Source organism: Tachysurus vachellii, chromosome 19 (assembly GCF_030014155.1).
Source record: "Tachysurus vachellii isolate PV-2020 chromosome 19, HZAU_Pvac_v1, whole genome shotgun sequence".
NCBI lineage: Eukaryota > Metazoa > Chordata > Actinopteri > Siluriformes > Bagridae > Tachysurus > Tachysurus vachellii.
In genome coordinates, this window is record NC_083478.1 from 16,440,227 (window position 1) to 16,460,311 (window position 20,085).

The 20,085-nt window shown below is 37.1% G+C and overlaps 1 protein-coding gene across 7 annotated transcripts in view; it reads right to left on the reverse strand.

Moving 5' to 3' along the window:
• Positions 1–20,085, reverse strand: part of LOC132861857 (uncharacterized) — a 52,922-nt gene that overhangs the window by 25,874 nt on the left and 6,963 nt on the right. For 5 of the 7 annotated variants that reach the window (XM_060893460.1, XM_060893464.1, XM_060893462.1 and 2 more), the window contains exons 2-9: positions 15,172–15,294; positions 13,422–13,547; positions 12,188–12,262; positions 11,084–11,257; positions 10,107–10,258; positions 8,549–8,746; positions 7,909–8,443; positions 6,847–7,009 (exon numbers count right to left, since the gene is read on the reverse strand). In XM_060893460.1, the coding sequence (XP_060749443.1) occupies positions 6,847–7,009; positions 7,909–8,443; positions 8,549–8,746; positions 10,107–10,258; positions 11,084–11,257; positions 12,188–12,262; positions 13,422–13,547; positions 15,172–15,204 (1,456 nt within the window). In that variant the 5' untranslated portion in view covers positions 15,205–15,294. Of the gene's footprint in view, positions 1–6,846; positions 7,010–7,908; positions 8,444–8,548; positions 8,747–10,106; positions 10,259–11,083; positions 11,258–12,187; positions 12,263–12,899; positions 13,012–13,421; positions 13,548–15,171; positions 15,295–20,085 lie in introns of those variants that run through there. The other 2 variants (XM_060893465.1, XM_060893463.1) reach the window with 2 other exon arrangements.

Genomic DNA, 20,085 nt, shown 5'->3' on the forward strand with positions numbered 1-20,085 from the left:
CTCAAAGTGGCCTTTTTTCCCATAGACTCCCATTATAAATTTTGGAGGTTTATAACTCGGCAAGCTTTCGAACTATCCACACCAAACTCGGCCAGCTCCTTTAGGGTGATACTCTGAACAAACTTTTAAATTGGTGTACCGACTGGCCTTTCAGTTGTGCCACAGCCCCGCCCCCAAAATATGCAAAATCAAAAAACTTTTTACAACATGTGCATGTGACATATCAAAACACTCAACACAATGAGGGGAACTTCCTCACTGGTATTCTGATGATGTCACGTGATGTCACGTGAAAATCAAAAATTGGCACAACATGAACATGTGACATATCAAAACACTCAGCCTAATGAGGGGAACTTCCTCAGGAGTATTTGGATGACGTCACATGCTCGTCTCCACTTGCCTCCAAATGTTTTGGCACCCTATCTTTCTGTCCACTTGCCTCCAAAAGTAACACTGACCCTTATGTCCACTCGCCTCCAAAAAGCACCGGCCTTTGCAAATACTTACCTCGTCAAAGCCAACATCAAAGTTTGTCGCGACGAACTTTACAAATCTAGTTTTGTTTTTTTCTTACATGGATGGCTGACACCTGTTACGTTATTACTGGTAAACATGTATTTTTTACATTTATGAATCCTTCTCTAGGCTCTTCCCCTTCTCACAGCTTTGCTGGAAGACAGATTGCCTAAGGGATAACCTGTGTCGGAGGCCAACAAACAGGCCAGTGAGGGTGTCATGCATTTTTCATGTTCGTCTCCTATTTGTGCTGTGTGCACTGACATGTTTTTTTTTTTCTGCCAGGCTGGTGCTGAGACACTTGCGGCTCATACATTCTCTTGTTCTTGCTGTCAGACTGGACATGCCTGAGGTTAACCTCCTGTTTGACGTGCATGGGGACTTACTAAAAGGCACAGTGCAACTTTATTCATGCATACTAAAGTAATACTACAATGTTTTCAAACTAACCACTATATTCTCCATCTGTACTTGATGGGCAATTTCTATTTGATGTTTCCTTTTACTGAGAAAAATAGTGAGAAAGCCATTTAGTCAAAATTCTCTTATAATGTAAGCAGATGTTAAAGTGTTGGTACATGTATGAAAAAACAGACTTCTGTATACATTTTTTTTTTAAAAGTATTGTAAATGATGCTATAAATCTTTGTCTTTTCAGACATGAGGCTATGTTTTCAACTGTTAGGGTTTGAGGTGAAACCAAAGCTCAGGATACAGTCTATGTGAAGTTTCACATTTCTACATAATCATGTGGGTTTAATCTCGTTTAGACTCCAAAATGCCAGTATGTGGACTGGTTGCTATATACTGACCTACTGACCCTGTGAAGGACATGCTTCCCATCCATGGTCAGTCCCTCCCAAGATTTCATGAGGACCAGGAATTTCAGAGGAGCTTGCAACTTCAAAATGACCTCAGAATTTCTGCAGAATTGAACTAAGTCAAATCGTGTGATGTCATCTCAACGAACGTTCAGCCAAAGCCCCCTTCGATTCATATTCGTCATTAGTACAGCTACCAATGAAAGTAATTATATATGTTTTCACTGGGAGGAGCCTTAAGATTTCACCAATTTCAGTAGTTTTCATTTAAAAAATAAAAATGGCAAAGTACTTGTGACCAAATACTTAAATATAAAAAATAATATCTACTGCAAAATCAAACATTTTTGGTCACAACAAAGAAAAAAAAAATAAAGTTGTTATAATAATAAACAAATTGGTTAGTAAAGATGCGTAGTTACTTATCTCCTTAAGTGGAGATTTTCTGTCATGCTTTGAGAGAGAAATGTCAGGTCCAGCAAATACACTGCAGATGCATTAGAAAAGGCTTATGTACAAAAACGCTGCTTTAAACTTAGTATTAAAGCTAATTCCCACTTTACGTCTGCATCCATGTGATCCTAAAATCTAGTATATTTCATCCTAACGGTTGAAAGTGCTTAGTAGCTCCAAAATAATATAGCTTTACACCATTTTTATAAGTTGTTTCAGAGGCAGATGAATAAAATGGAGATAGGGATATTGCTGTTTAATGTGCAATAAAAATGCATTACAAATATTTATTCACAAAATAAATGAGCTGGTAGAATATTTATACTGCTCTTAATAATGTTCAGTATATTTGGACCGTGACTAGGAAGCGATGTACATTCTGCAGATTTAAGGTTCAGCATTGTCTCCTAATTTTTTTCTTTTATTTATTTTTTTTTTTAATTGAGACATCATAGCTCAGTGCAGGGATGCAAGAAAAGAGCAGACTATGCCTGTCATCCTACGCAGTGAAGTGCTTGATAGCAGAAGCTCCATGTTGTCTTAGTTCAATAACAAAAGTCAGAGCCCTGCTTTATCCTGCAATAAGCTTATTCCTTTCCTGGGTTTCCTAAAAAGAATCGCTAGAAGCACAGTGGCGTTGTAGTAGCATATCCGATGACATCTTCAATCCATCATCTAAGAGTGATCAATGGGGGGTGACTCGTTCACAAATTCACAAAGGGAAAAGATTTCTGCTCTAATATTTGCCCCCTTTCCAATGATACCAATGTATTTCTTGCAGTGCTATTAGCCCGAATCCATAAAATGTAATCATTTGAAACCACAGAGGTAACCTTTTTTTCCCCCCAATATTGCGATATTGTTCAGTATTACACCGTCAGTCATTGTTGATATAATGCCATCTGGTGGCAGTGATAAAATCTTCCTTCTGCAAGACACAACTCAGTCTGTTACTCTGGTAAGTTGGTAAGTTTACGCAACTATAAACATATAAGTGTTTGAGTTATACAACGTCTCGGAAGCTTTGAGAGATATCCAAAACATCCTAAAATGTCAAGGAAGTGGTGTGTGAATAATTATTCATACGAGCACACAATTCTCTGTTATGCTGATTGCAAACCAGCTCTTCCAGAAAGGAATCACACTAACGCAAGAAATAGCTTAAGCACTTTATCTTCCTCTTCCTTCTTTTTTTTTTTTTTCAACTGCAAATATGTAATCAAAAAAACTATCGACTCGCTCTCAAAGCCTCTTTATCTGTCTTGCTTAACAATATGCTGAAAAGTTATCTGAGTGGAGTTTTGTGAAATGTGACGTTATCCTTAAGTGATCCGCTGTTGGGTTTTATTGGCTTGTTGTGCTGTTCATGTTGCCCTAATCCTTCCACGGGGATCAATAACACATCTGCCGTGATTGCTTCTGCAAGATACACAAATACTCACCTCACAGTCAACTTATTTCTCCAAAACGAAAATACAATGCAGGCCATCCTCCCAATTCCCAGGCATTGGAGTTAATCGATTGTGAAGATTATTAATGCCTAAATTAAAGAGCAAGACCTTCAGCTTCATGACGTCATAGGGACAGTGGTGGCTCAAGTGGTTAAGGCTCTGGGTTGTTAATTGGATGGTTGAAGTTCAAGCCCCAGCACTGCCAGGCTGCCACTGTTGGGCCCTTGAGCAAGGCCCTTAACCCTCCCTGCTCCAGGGTTGCTGTATCATGGCTGACCCTGTGCTCTGACCTCAACCTCCAAAGTTGGGATATGCGAAGAAAGAACTTTACTGTTGAATTTATATGTGACAGAATAGTGTTATGCAAGGATGTACTGTCAACCTCTGAATGATTTTTTGCACAATTTATACAAATGCAGTGAAATTAATAGAACAAACATATACAGTCTTGTGAAAAAAGCATTCAATTAATATAACTAAACAAATAAAACCTAAGAAAAGTCTTTTTTAAATATTCTTTAAAATGTAATTTCAAAAAATACAATTTCTTATAAGGAAAAGGAAAGGATACCCCACATTTATTTGTACTTAAAATAATAATAATAAAATGATAAAATGATCTACAGGTGTATCACAGCAGGTACAAATTATTAGAACATTGTTACAGAGCATGAAGTGTAGCCTACAGCCTAACCTGTTTACAGCAGCGACGTATTGTAGGATTGGTGGATGCCAACCTGTAAACACGAAGACGCCGCACTGTGGGTGTGTTTCCGTTTATTCAAGTATGTGCGGCAGTAATGACGAGTCAAGGCGAGAGCAAGACGAGTTTCTCAAAGTGGAAATATGCTCATTATTTCACTTTAGTTGAGTATAAAGACAAAAACCTTTTAGTCAAATGTAAGCTGTGTCTTTCTGGTTCAAAGGTCCTATCTACTGCGATAAACAGTAACTCCGATCTGGAGGTAGAAACTACATGCGACGACAAAGCTAGAAGCTAACCCGGTGTCGATGGACACACTCGAAGTGAGTCAAGCCCCTCCAGCCAAACAACAGCGACTAGATTTTAACCTGACTGTTAGCCAGGGACAGATCAACAAACAGCTTTGTGTTTGTATGGACCATAACGCATAAAAGGGCATTAATGGGAACTTTAAAAGAACGTTCTTTAAAAAAGTAACTAAAAAGTTACTTTTAACAGTAACGCGTTACTTTTTGGTTTAAGTAATCAACAAAGTAATTGAGTTACTTTTTGAATGAAGTAACTAGTAACGGTAACTAGTTACTATTTCTTAGTAACTAGCACAACACTGCTTATGAGTGATACTGGTAAGGGATTTTAAAAGATCTTAAAAGAATTTGTAATCAGCCAAAAATCATTTACGAGTGGAGAACATTTAAAACAACTGCCAACGTGGCCAGGTCAGGACATCCAAGCAAACTCACCACAGGAGCAGACCACAAGATGCTTAAAGGAGACTCCAAAAACCCTAAAATATCATCACGGGACATACAGCAAGCTCTTGCTACAGTTAATGTCAAAGTGCATGAATCTACAATCAGAAATAGACTGAACAACTTTAATTATCATGGAAGGTGTGTTAGGAGAAAACTTTGCTGTCTAAGAAGAACATGAGGGCAAGACTGAAGTTTGCCAAAGACCACAGAGACAAAGGCCAAGACTTCTGGAATAATGTGTTTTGTTTTCCGTAAACAAAATACAGCATTTCAGCAAAAGAACTTTTACCAACTGTGAAACATGGAGGTGAATGTGTTATGGTTTGAGGATGCTTTGCTGCAGCAGGACCTCACCAGCTCATCATCATAGAACTATGAATTCTACAATGTATTAGAAGGTGCCTGAGGAACCTCTGTGAGACCATCTGTCCAAAAATTTAAGCTGAAGAGGAACTGTATCTTCAAACATGACAAAAAATACCATTAAATCCACTAAGGACTGGCTGAAAAGTAAACAATGGAGAGTCCTTGAATGGTCTAGTCAAAGCCCAGGTCTAAATCCTATTGAAGAAACCCCTCAAACATCACACAGCTGAAAGAATTCTGCATTGAGGAGAGAAGGAAACCTTTTTCCAGTCAATGTTAGAAACTGGTAGATGGCTTCAAGAAACGTCACATTGAGGTTATTTCAGCCAAAGGGAGAAACACTAGCTATTAGGGCACATGGTGTTCTAACTTTTTCCTCTGATCAAATACTCATTTTTGTTGATTTCTTTTGTATAATAAGTGAAAACAAAGTGATTTTTATCTACAGGTACAAATTAAAACAAGATCAGAAATTGAAATGTTGGCATTTACTGTATTAATAAAGAACTGAGTATTTAATTGCGTGTCCTATTTTTTTCACATGCCTGTATAGAATAAGCAATATTTTCATGAGGCCTTCTAAGGAAAGAACAACCGCCGTGAGTGTCTTCCTGTATATCTAACATGGTTAGAAACTCCATGCAGAACGATTCACACTCGTTTATGTTCTCGGGTTTGTGAATGTGAACTTCCCTTTTCAGACCACAGGAACAGTTAATGATTCACCGCCGTATTTTACAACGGATATCAGGTGTATTTCCGTGGGAACATGACATAACTAATTTTTCTGAGATGATTTTCAAGACTTTCTAACTAAAATATTCTAAGTAGAGGAAGGCTACATAGCTTGAGTTTGAGAGGAAGGTTTAAATCATGATGTCTATTTTATTAATAACAGTGTCAAAAACAAAATCACTGAATCACAGAAAGTCTACAGTAACTCATATAATCATGTTTAACAACCATGATGATAAGAATATTGGATTTTGAGGTAGATAAGCCTCAACAGAAGAAAACAACATCAGGTTCCTCTCCTGTTAGCCAAGACAGGAATCTGAGGCTATCATTGGAACAGACTGACCAAAAATGGACAGTTAAAAATCACCCAGTCTTTTTCCAGTCTTCAACTGTCCAGTTTCAGTCAGTCTGTGTTCATGACTGCCTCAGATTCTTGTTCTTAGCTGACAGGAGAAAAACCTGATGTTGTCTTTTGCTGTTGTAGCTCATCCATCTCAAGGTTTGATGCATATCTGTGATGCTTTTCTGCTCACCACGGTTGTAAAGATTGATTATTTGAATTACTATACTCTTCCTGTCAGCTCAGAGAAGTCTGGTAATATTCTGATCTGTCTCAGTGACAGGGTGTTTCAGCCTGCAGACGGCCTGCAAACGGTTTGTTTTTTTGTTTGTTGCACCATTCTGAGTGTTGTGTGTGAAAATCCCAGGAGTTCAACAGTTTCTGAAATACTCAAAACAGCCCATCTGGCATCAACAACACAGTTAAAGTCACTGATATCGCACTTTTGGTTAGTTCTGATGTTTGATAAAAACATTAACTGAAGCTCTTGATCTTTATCTGCATGATTTTATGCATTGTGCTGCTGCCACTTGATTGTCTGATTGGAGAACTGTATAAAAGTGTCTGGATGTTCCTAATAAAGTAGTAAGTAAGTGTATATGGTGTACTTTACAGTTTAATTAAACTATCCATATACATTATCACTTCTCTGTTAGCACAAAATAACGATATTTGTAAGGTGTATTTTGTGGATACTCACTGAAGTTGTGCGCGACTTTCGCATTCAGCAGGATTTCAGCATGCTTACTGGACTCTGCGGTAGAAATTTGCCCCGAGTCTTTGACTCCAAATTGCTCATACAGACGCGATGTGTCGATTTCAATTTCTCGAGGACTTCCCCGCGTCCACAATGACTTCGCAATCTGTAATAGCAGAAAAAACAGTCAATAACTTCATTTTCCCCACAGGAACCTGCAATAAATAAACCACGGGCATGAACGATCCAAATAACAGTTCACAGACTCAAGCCTTAAATATATGAGCTCAGGGAAAATACAAAGCATTCGGTCATGTAGTGTTCTGTTCAACAAAAATGGTCCATTGTATAATCAGGCCTATGAATAATTTGAGGTCTAAAAAAAACAAAAATCTGCACAATATCTGGAGCAATTTTTTTAAAACAACCAAACAACTGGACCTTAAAGGTAGCCTTCCTTGACTGTTTCCATGCCAACAGAAAAACCATCACCTTGAGAACCGTGACCCCTCATGGATGCTACTATTGGAATGTCACACACGTGGTTATCCTCATCAATGCTCTTCAACTCGATTTATACTTCCACACAGTAAAATTATGCTTGATTTAACAATAGCAAGAAATAAACACACACTCTGCACCTTGAAGCCACTTCCTCAACCCCTGGACAAGACCAGAATAAGAATAAGGTTGAGTGTAAAGTAGTGGGGACCTTTTATAAGCTACCTAATATGGGGTTATTGTTACTACCCTGTTTTCCAACTACGTACCTGCTAGAACTTGGTTAGGGAACAAAGACACTGGAAACTCTACTAGCTCCTAAATAAATCGTCCTGTTGGTCAGGAATGAAAGGAAATAGAACTATGAGAATAGGATAGGTGCAGTTCACACACCAAATATATGATTTACATTATACTTTTGACCTTTCTTCTTCTTTACCTTTCTCTTCTGTTCTATTTAGAAACATTTCATTTAATTACGTTTGAAAGGGTTTTAGTTTCAAAGCAAAAGTTTTCAACAGCACAAGTTTTTATGTCTTTAGCACAATACTTTAAATATAGTACCTTGTCTTGCATTAAGACATCCCAGTGAAAGGCTTTGGTTCTCTTTTTCTGTGTTTTTAGATTGCCTTTCATGTGCAAAGGAGGTGGCAATGGAGGAGGAGGAGCAGGAATCAGGGCTAAAGAAGACACCGGTGCTGTCACAGTTGCAAGCTGTGCCTCTGGCTCTGGAGATTTCACTGGTTCCTTTAACTTGTGTAGATGCTCTGACCCCAGAGCAGGAGAGCACAACAGTTCGAGCACTGGCTCCAGCAATGGAGCAGATACATTTTCAGCCAATATATTGGGTTTTGGCAGCGGTGGACATTCAGTAACCCCATGATTGTTCTGCACTCTGTCAGCCTCTGGTTTTATCTCATGGTCAGACAGACACTCTTTAGTTTCTCCTTCAGTCTTGACAGATTCTCTGAGTTCTTCATACACGTGCTGAGAGCTGTGTTTCCAGTCCATGCATAACCTGTTAATAGCTTTAACCCAGTCATCCCGTTCGTTCCTAATGACCTTTGTATCCGTCTGTTCGTTTGCTGGAATCTGGAAGCTTGAAAAGATAACAGAGTTCAGATTCTCCTTTAACATTACCGGATGTCAGTTAATCGAATCATTTTTGTGAAGAATTTTTTCCTAAGACCTAAAAAAAACTCACTGGAACTCATTGTTGTTAGTGAGTAGCATAAACATAGAGTCAATAGTGCAGTGGCTCTCTACGCTGGCATTGCCGTCGGAGAAGTGAATGATGATTGGCAGGGTGGAGGACGCCGGGGGTACATCATCCTCATCTTCATATTCACAATGCGTTGTCGATAGCAGGGTCAGGTGTCCTGTATAGAGATGTGCTTCATACCTGGCCAATAAAATATTCATTCTGGATCACATAAAAGTCCAGAACATTCACAGCATCGCAGTGTTCAACATCACCATCTCACAGTCATGCTTTTTAAACACTCCCTTAAAACGGTCACTGACATTAGGGAAACTATTATACATTGTTACCTCCACCTGTTTCTTCTTTAGAAGTCATTTACTTCCTTGTCCAGATACCTCATGTTTTTCAATTCCCTTTACAACGTATTATAATTTCCCTTCTGAATTCTCAAACCAGTCCTTACTTATCACAAAAGTATTTACCTTGCCTATTTTTTTTCTTTTGTATGCTTTTTACTATATTTGATTGTTTTAGTATCTTTTGCATACATTTTTGCATAACTGCTCACTACATTTGCTTTTTTCCACATTTTGTAGTGCTATAACCTGCAAGTGAAATGGACTGAGCTGGAATTGTGTTTCATGAAGCTACAGAAAATAGTCCATCATTTTGAAGCAAGGCTAAAATATATGGGATTGTATAAGTATTCGCAGACATTGCTATAAACTAAACTTCTCTTCAAAACACTTTCAGTCATATAATTCATTAAATGTTGTCCAAGGCTGTGTCTCAATCACAGATGCCTATGTTGTGTACACAACCAGTAAAGGCACTGCTATGGATCCTGGCTCACTACACATTAGGACACTGATTATGACTCGATTTTCGGTGACTATTTACTTTCCTTATCAGTGACTATAAAACATATAGCATAAATTTGAGAGCTTAATAAATCTGAGAGTTTGTTTCTGTCAAGGTACTTAAAGCACGATCGTATGCTATCTAGTGTCGTTGTTTTTTTTTTTTTTATCTCTAAACACTTCGAATCAAACGAATAGTATATAAACCATCAAATAAAATTAAAAAACACTTGCATAAGTAATCGTTTAAGAGCTATAACAAAGACAACAGAGATGGCTGAGAGTTTGTGTGCCATTTTTTTGCTGTGAGAGGCTTCAGGAAATATGGCGTCATTTCCAATAAGGAACGTTGACACTCCCTGTTTTTTGCAGTGCATCTATTGCGGTATTTATTATTGAGAGAGAGAGCGAGAGAGAGAAAATATCTGACTTCCTAATCAGTGGCCTGACTACTGAACTACTGGTCAGTGTAAATACACCTGTTCCTCATCTAAATCAGCAAGGTGGTTAAAAATGGTATGTAAGTCAGTGTACCTATCCTTTGCCTGCCCTGTGTGGTTTAAGTTCATTTCCACTATAATTCTATTCAATATACAATTTCATTTTTGTCTAGCATCTACCAAAAAAAGCCGTGAACTGTGTGTTGAATAATGATGCTAAAGCAGAAGAGAATAAACAGAAGCTACACATGACCGTACTTCTTCCATTTGAATGATGCCAGCCCTCCTCGCTGCAGAAGCAGCTGGCCCTCGCGAAGACATTTCGGGGACACTGGTTGCTTTTCAATCTTCGCATATATATCTACAGGTTGGGTATTCCTGTAAATAATCTGATTTATCAGTTCCAGGATCTAGAGAGAGAGAGCAGACATATTTGAATGTTAGAACTGTAAGGAACTTACAGCACAGCACACTGGATGCTTATGCAGTTCCTCTATCTGTATCTGTTCAGTGGTCTAAATAACCAGAAGGTGTTTCTTTCTTATTTCATTTAAATGTACTAAACCACTAAGCATCTGTAAAACCTGAAGTAGGTAGAAGTCTACATGCTTTTTTAATTGTGGCTCGGTCAGTCCCTCAACATCATCTACATCTTAAAGTTCATCGTTGGTTTTGACTAGAGATTGTAATTATTTTGTAATTATTTTGGGCCTGTTACCGTTATTTTCTATGGCATGTAGTAGGTTCTACTTCCCAAAATGACTCAAACTGTTATTTTAGCTATAAATATTTACATAAATATGTAGTGAAAGGACCTAAATTAGAAATTGACGTGACATGACGACGTGACATGACATATGGCTAAGTATGGTGACCCATACTCAGAATTTGTTCTCTGCATTTAACCCATCCAAAGTGCACACACACAGCAGCGAACACACACACACACGCACCGTGAGCACACACCCGGAGCAGTGGGCAGCCATTTATGCTGCGGTGCCCGGTTAGCAGTTGGGGGAGTCCGTGCCTTGCTCAAGGGCACCTCAGTCGTGGACGGCCCAAGACTCGAACCCACAACCTTAGGGTTAGGAGTCAGACGCTCTAACCATTAGGCCACGACTTCCCCCAAATAATTATACCAGACAGTTTCCAGAAAAGGAACAGGGAACTGTTTTTTTGGTTTAGTGTTAGTATTATTCAGCCACCGTCTGCGCTGCATTAATGCTCAAACTCACTTTTTGCTTGTCCTGTTTAGACATAGCCTCCAGCTCGTAGTCATGGTGGTCCTTGAACAACACTGTAAACCTGGTCCCTGCAGCATCATGACAGTTTTTAATGTTCTGAAAAGGAAACTGCCTCTTCACAATGCCTTTCTCAATATTGCAAACCTTCTTTGTGCTGAAATCAATCTGCGGAGACACACATTCCTCTAATGTAACACAGATACTTGATGGTATTTCACAGTGACAAACAGTAAGGTCAGATGAAATTACAAACCTTCATATCATAATAGATCCAGCATACACTACATGGCCAAACATTTGTAGACACCTGACCATTACGCATATATTTGGATCTTCTCAAAACCTTCAGTACAAATTTAGAAGCACACGGATGTCTTTATATGCCAAAGCATTACAATATCCTTTATCCGGAAACTGAAAGGCTTAAAGTGAGCTCCATGAAGAACTCCAGTGTCCTGCACATAACCAATAAGATGCCACTACTGGGCCCCTGAGCAAGGCCCTTAACTCTCCGTTATATAAAATGAGATCAAATATAACTCGCTCTAGATAAGGGTGTATGCCAAATATTGTAAATGTAATGAACATCCAATTCCAGATTTTTTTCCTATTCTACATCTTGGAATGTAGATTTTAAGGATTCGTGCAAATTTTGTGAAAAGAGCATTAATGAAGTTACAGGCACTGTTGTTATGTGAGGAGGCCTCGGGTGCAATCGTCATTCCAAATCATCCCAAACCTGTTTATTTGGAATGCTGAATGCACCCGAGGCCTCCTCACATGACAACTATGATACTACGTAATATTTTATCTCATTTTATATAACTGAGGGTTAAGGGCCTCGCTCAGGGGCCAAGCAGTGGCACCTTATTGGACCTGGAGCTCAAACACTCAACCTTCTGATTGGTAGTCCCCTAAACCACACCCCTATATTCAAAATACACATATGTCTGTGATGATCGGGTGTCTACAACCTTTTGGTCACAAGGTATACCTATATACATAATTTGTTTAATTGTAACTTTACTTGTTTTTCATGATTTCTATTTGTTTTTTTTTTGTTTTTGTTTTTTTCATTTCCAATTCATTTCATACCTGGAGTATCCTTTTTTGCCATCTGTAAGCATTCAATTTGTGCACACTGAAGTTGTACTGCGAGGCTTGTTTTTCCTGCAATAGAACAATAAACAACAGGCAAAACAATTATTACTACGGCTGCAATGAAAACAACTTCCTCTTTTTTTTAGACAAAATAAAGGTGATGTATTCTGCAATGACTGACTGTGATTGGCTCCGGTTATAGCTGGGCAAGTCCCTTAACGTGTGGGTTAGCCAGTTTATTTAGTTCCTTACAGTCATACAAATGCATTCATCAAATTCCACTGTATTACACATAAACAAACGTCTAAGGAAAAACAACCTAATGCATTTCTATTATCTTAGAATTCAGAATTTACTACAGCTTTTTTTTATTGCTTAACGTTTGTCCCTGGAAGTCTTGCTCTTAAATAAAAGCTCTGTGCTTGAAGAGACTATAAGTATGATGATTATGATGAGTGTTTATAAGACGTTTTATATCTACAGGACCAAAAGGCAGGTTTAAGGCTTTTTTCTTCATTGTCTAGGCCTTTCTCACCCCATTTCCTACCTAAAAATGAGTACTTAATAAAGAATTTATAACTCCTTGAAGCTTCTGTGTAGATGGTAAATAATATGCTTTAAGATGGCTAAATGCATATTAATCAGAAAGTTCATGAGAATTGTTGGGATGGATTGTAAAATATCGCTAATTCAGTAAAAATGTTACCATAAGGATAAAAGCAAACAATCTTTGACACAAGACCGGGGTGCAGTCTTTAGTAACTGCTTTATCTTGATCAGGTTGGCAGTGAGTGCAAAGCCTGGAACCAGATGGAACACTAGGGGTCAGAAATAAAAATAAACCCTGGATGAAACACCAGTCCATCTCAGAAAAGCATGAATACACAGATTCACAGGGCAATTTATCTTAACCAATCCACCTACTGTCATGTTTATGGGAGATGGGAGAAAACCAGTGAACCCAGAGGAAGCCCAAGCAAAGAGAATATACACAGAAACTGCACACAAACATGCAATTAAACTCAGGATTAAACCCTGGAGCTGAGAAGTAGTGAAGTTACCCAACATACCAACTGGATTGCTGTATCAAAGTTGGAAAAAAAAAACCCCACACACACACACACATGCACACACACGCACAAGCTACTCTAGTGCTATTCCCTCAGAATTTTGAGTTTCAACACATTTCTATAGGTATATATGTATAACTCTTATATAACCACTGCACCTCTAAATCGAAGTTCCTCTGAAGTAGCTGTAGTTTGTCTCTTCTGGCCTGGTCCAGTGCGTCGTCGATGCTCAGCTCTCCACTCTTCACCATGTGCATAATTTTCAGCTGCATCTCATTACTAAGCTACAAAAAGCAATAAAGCAACAATGAGGGCTGCACAAACTATTCTGTTCCACACTGTAACTCATTAACACACCGGCGCTCCAGTATAGTCAGAGAGATGGAATAGCTTGGTTTCATTTTGTTTTAAAGTTAAGATAATAAGTGCAAAAACCTGGGTAGTGCCAGTGATTAGCCACAGAGCAAGTGACGAACGATGGAACAGAAGGAGAACACGAGAACATTTCTTTTATATATTGACACATCAATGCTGTCACAAAAGTTTCTCCAAGGATTCTTCACAGAAATCAGAGACAAAAGCTACATTTGGCATCAGCAACACAATCATCTCAACATAAGCCAAATGACCAGGGGGTTGTCAACTAAATACATAATTTTTTTTTTTTAACTGAGCAGTTTTGAGCTCAATAGTTTAGTATGTTAGTATTAGTATGATGTTCATTCATTCATTTTCTACCGCTAATCCGAACTACCTCGGGTCACTCGGAGCCTGTGCGTATCTCAGGCGTCATCGGGCATCAAGGCAGGGTACACCCTGGACACTCACGCAATCACACACTATGGACAATTTTCCAGAGATGCCAATCAACCTACCATGCATGTCTTTGGACCGGGGGAGGAAACCGGAGTACCCGGAGGAAACCCCTGAGGCACGAGGAGAACATGCAAACTCCACACACAAGGCGGAGGCGGGAATCGAACCCCCAACCCTGGAGGTGTGAGGCGAACGTGCTAACCACTAAGCCACCGTGCCCCCTAGTATGATGTTGTTGGATTAAAAAAAACAAATCTCGTAGATAATAAATAAGTAAAGCTGAGTACGTAGCACACTTCGATATATGTCGATATATTTTATACCCTTGTTGCTGCATCTACAAATAAAATAAATGTTGTCGTATAGAGTATTTATCACCTGGTGTAATTCAAGCAGTAATTACAGGAATACATTGACAAGATTATGCAACGAATGTAACCTGGAGCTTCTCAGGTCTGACAACAACGTATGACTTCAACACCTTTAATTTCCTTTTAAATCTAAATGCACATGAGAAACTAGAAAAGAAATAATAACAATCGCTTTCTTTTAAAGCTGTCTTTCTTTATCTTTATATGTCAATACCAATGTTTAGACTGTGATATATTCACAGTTCTGTGTTCAACAATCTCTAACAGGAACTGCGAGTGTTTTAAGGTGACAATGATATGCTGTATTTTTCTAAGTTCCTCTTACATTGTGCACAAGAGTTGTGACAGCACAAACACCTTAAACCCGTTTAAAAAATAACCTCACAACTAGTCTGACTTGAATGGCATGACTTTCATTTCATTTTTGATTTAGTTCAATGATATAAAATACATGCATTTGACTAAACATACACTTATGATGACTTAAAACAATATGATGCAAACTATTCAATAATAAAAAGAAAATATTAGGCTAGATAAAATCAATCCATTAGATGCATTACTATGTTTAACTATTACTAAATTGTACTGTAGACATAAGATTAGTTTAGGACAGATTAGGACTTTATTGATGTGGTGTAAGTAATTATTATGTTTAGTCACTATTATGCCTCGTGACTTGACCTGACACATGCTTAATTATATAATTAGTGCGTTTTACCTGAGGGATATCCAGCATCTTTGTGCTATCCATGCTTTCGGAAATCACTAGAGGCACGAGAAAGAAAAGAAAGATATGTCCTTGTATGTCCTCTTATGTCCCAGAAAGATAAAGCGTCCTTGACTGCAGAGAAAGAAAGGTGTGAATTCACTCAGTGCGCTTTTTCCCCACAGCTATCACAACAATGTGTACTAGCCTACTATATAGTACTCTGTGTAAAATAGTGCGAATTCACTCAGTGCTTCACTCAGCTATTATAACAATGCGTACTAGTCTACTATATAGTACTCTGTGTAAAATAGTGCGAATTCACTCAGTGCTTCACTCAGCTATTATAACAATGCGTACTAGCCTACTATATAGTACTCTGTGTAAAATAGTGCGAATTCACTCAGTGCTTCACTCAGCTATTATAACAATGCGTACTAGTCTACTATATAGTACTCTATGCAAAATAGTGCGAATTCACTCAGTGCTTCACTCAGCTATTATAACAATGCGTACTAGTCTACTATATAGTACTCTCTGTAAAATAGTGCGAATTCACTCAGTGCTTCACTCAGCTATTATAACAATGCGTACTAGCCTACTATATAGTACTCTCTGTAAAATAGTGCGAATTCACTCAGTGCGCTTTTCCCCACAGCTATCACAACAATGTGTACTAGCCTACTATATAGTACTCTATGTAAAATAGTGCGAATTCACTCAGTGCTTCACTCAGCTATTATAACAATGCGTACTAGCCTACTATATAGTACTCTCTGTAAAATAGTGCGAATTCACTCAGTGCGCTTTTCCCCACAGCTATCACAACAATGTGTACTAGCCTACTATATAGTACTCTATGTAAAATAGTGCGAATTCACTCAGTGCTTCACTCAGCTATTATAACAATGCGTACTAGCCTACTATATAGTACTCTATGTAAAATAGTGCGAATTCACTCAGTGCTTCACTCAGCTATTATAACAATGCGTACTAGTCTACTATATAGTACTCTATGTAAAATAGTGCGAATTCACTCAGTGCTTCACTCAGCTATTATAACAATGCGTACTAGCCTACTATATAGTACTCTATGTAAAATAGTGTGAATTCACTCAGAGCGCTTTTCCCCACTTAGAACTTAGAGCAAAGCTTTAAAGATCATTTCTAGGTAAGTTACATAGTGTACATTACCTGTTAATATTACACACCTGAATAATAATGTGTACCATACCAGCAACAGACAACTAAGGTGTTGGATTACTGATCAGAAGCTTGTGAGTTCGAATCCCAGGTCCACCACAATGCTGCTGCTGAGCCCTTATGCAAAGCCTTTAAAACTCAATTGCTTCGGTTGTATGAAGTGAGCTAAAAATGTAAGTCACTCTAGATAGTCATCTCTTCTCCTAAATGCTGTAAATGTACACAGATTAACAGTTCTCTTTAAGGACCAATCTGTAAATATCTGTTGTTTTTGTTTGTTTGGATGTCACACTGATTGATGTATTGGGTCTTGATCTTGTTCATGATATTAAATGATGTGATTTTAAAGGAAACAGTTTAATTAAAAAATAAGAATTTAATAAATGGAAACTGATAAATCTATAATATCATTAATGACATAAATTTATAATAGAATTAATGACATTTCATATGTTCCATTACTGCAATAACAGAGAAAGTCTCTTAAAATGTCCTTTTTGTGTCGTTTTGTGGTTGTTGTTTATTTAGCTCCTTGTATCCATAAGATGGCGCTGTTGCACTACATTCTCTCTGTTCACTACATTCTCTCTTTTCTGTTCCCTTGACTAGTGTAGTTGTTACAGCAATATCCATAACCATCAAGGTCAACCGAACTAAATAGTCTTTTTTTTTTTTTGCCTCTTAATATCATCACAGTGACTTTGTCATAGATACAGTATTCAAGTCAAGTCAAGTCAAGAAGCTTTTTTTATCTTTATTATCTATTAAAACACATGTAAGCCAGTAGTAGATTTTTTTGATCTCGGTGTTTGGCCAGCTGAATTATAGTAGTATTGTTTAGGCGATCCCAAACACACAGAAATAAGTCATTACATAGACTGGCAATCATTTTCCATCATGAAGAGCTTACAAACAAATTATAGTACAAAATACACAAACAAGGATTAAGTTTGTTTACCAGAAAACACAATGGTGTAACAGAATAACACAGAATACACTGATAAATTGGAATACACCTGTATGCCATGTGTAACCCCTTCATCTTTGTACAGTTATATGTCATACGCAGGGTAAAATGAAATAAAGAATTTGGTGGTGAAAGAATATATACACAAAGCATCCATTTCAAAATTGAGATAGGTTATGAATATTTTTGCGAATTTTATTTTTTAAATTATAACAGGGTCAAGACCAGAAATACAGAAGGAACTCATGTTATTTGTCAAAAATATCTTCATACAGGAAGATAACTGTATATTATCTTCATACAGGAACAGTATTTTATTTTTTTTTTAATTGTGCCCTTTACAACTGTCCAAAAGCAAATGGCAAAGAAAAATTCCCTGAGTTAATGAGAATGAAACCTAGAGAGAAACCAAACATGAAAGGGAATTTTACCATTCTCTTCTGGGTAATTGATATTCCAGATACTGAGACAAAGAGTCAAGGATGAGACCTACAGAACATGCTGAGAAGAAAAATGGCCAGAACCTTTGCTGATACACGACAACTTTTAATAATAACATTAGCACTTCGAATGAAGCAACCTTGCTGTACTGAATACAGATTTACAGCTAAAGACCACTCAAAACAGGCTGCTAGACTGTATGCTGGATGAGTGCGTGTGGTCAAATCTCAACCTGTTCCAGACTCATTAGATATCCAATAGCATAAGCCAAGCTCATGAATGAATATTATTTGCTATGACTATGTTGTTATGAACGTGGTCGTGCATCAAATAAACCTATATTCTTTATTCTGCTGCTGAACTTGACCCAATTTCTCAAAGAATCCTAATTTCATATTCACTGAAAGGATTATGTATTTTTAAATCAGATCCAAATATGCTTATAATCTTTAATGCTAACAGTAGGCTAGCCAGCTAACTAAAGTAAAGTTGGCTGGCAATATTTTCCAGAAGCTTGGTCATAAATATAAGCATCACTGCTAATGCTAACATGCTAGATAACCTCAGCTCAGCTGATCTGACAAAATTTCCTAATTTAAAATTTTTTGATTTAATAAGTCATAATAATTTAAGTAAATAATCTAACATGTCAAAATCATATATAACTTTAAAGATAAGATTAATAAGCTTTAGGCCATAATTAGATTTTGGGCTGAAAGCCTAAGAATATTTTAGTTGTAAACTTTTTATTGGTTTGTTATTTTAGTTATTTTATTTGGTTTGTTATTTCAGTCCATTCTTGGACATCCCTTTCTATCACTTCTAATTCCCCCCATGACCTCCTGGTTACGATTGCTAACTATTGTGTCTACATTGGAAATCCTTGCCGTAATAATGAACCGGGAGTTTTTCTATTTAAAAGTAACTGAAAAAAACAGTTCTCTTTCCATTTGGAAGTCAAACAGAGACTTTCTGATGACGTGATTCTGACAGTAAGTTATTCTGCTTTGCATTTGGGAAGTAGATCTATTTTTTTTTGTCATTGTTTGTCCGAGTTATTAACACATGCTTTGTTAAGTTATTTGACAATTGTTTGTCATTCATTTATTGATTGATTGATTGATTGATTGATTGATTTGTTGATCGATACATTTAGATGATACAAAGCTTTATACCTTATTTATTATTTGTTCAAAAACATGCTTGACCACTTAGGTTTGTCCCTAAAAGTACTGAGGCATATAGCCTGCTTTAACTTCCTCATCAGACCAGGGAAATTCCCTACTGTTTCTTGAAACCTGACACATGATTGTTACAGCTGTAGTATTTGTTAAGACATGAACAAAAATGAGATTTACCTCTTGAAGGGATTGTTTTTAATACAATACACTGTACAATTTATTGTGCATTACTATAATAATTGTAGTCATTAAAATAAAATACAATAAATGTGATTTGTATTTTCCTAAAGTACACTTATTAAGTTAAACTGATAAAATGAAAATTTTGTTAAAGATTCTGACTGGAAATGTAACAAAAGCTATAGTGAGTGAGTACAAGTGAACCTGAGCACATAAGTTCACCTACTAACTGAATCTGAAGCAAACATCTGACAGATCTGTGTTAATCTATTATATTTGGAGTAAGTCAGCAAATTTCAATTTTATTTTCTTAAATTATTTTACATTTTACATTTTAGGACCCAAACTGGGGCAAATGGTAGCTGTCAGTAGTGCTGAGTTCTAAAGAATATAATAGTAGCAAAATAATCAGATAAAGTTTCTCATTACATTCATACTGTGGGTGAGGGCAGTATACTGCGATAATAATAATAATAATAATAATAATAATAAGAAGAAGAAGAAGAAGAAGAAGAAGAAGAAGAAGAAGAAAAAGAAGAAGAAAATCCATAACAGTATAAACAGCAAAATTGGCATTCTCTTTCAATTAAAGTTTGCTACGGAATAGTAATTTAGAAGGGTTTTTTTTTAAAGCTGATTTAAATTTAAAAAAAAAACTAAGTGTAGATATACAATATATTATATAATATTGTTGTTATACAGAATATCATGATATGAAGTTATTCATTCGTTCAGCAATAGATCTGGAGCCTATTCTTGGAAAATTGCAAACAAAGCAGGAAACTATAGTGAAGAAGGCAATTTAGCGTTAAAAATGTCCAATTAATGGACTATTTTATGGTATTGTTGGAAAGAGGGTGAACATATGAAACTTCACTTAGACAGACTTGAGCTCAGGGGCCAGTAGCAACACTTCCTCCTCTAGGTTTTCATTCAACTTCAGTATAGTCAGAG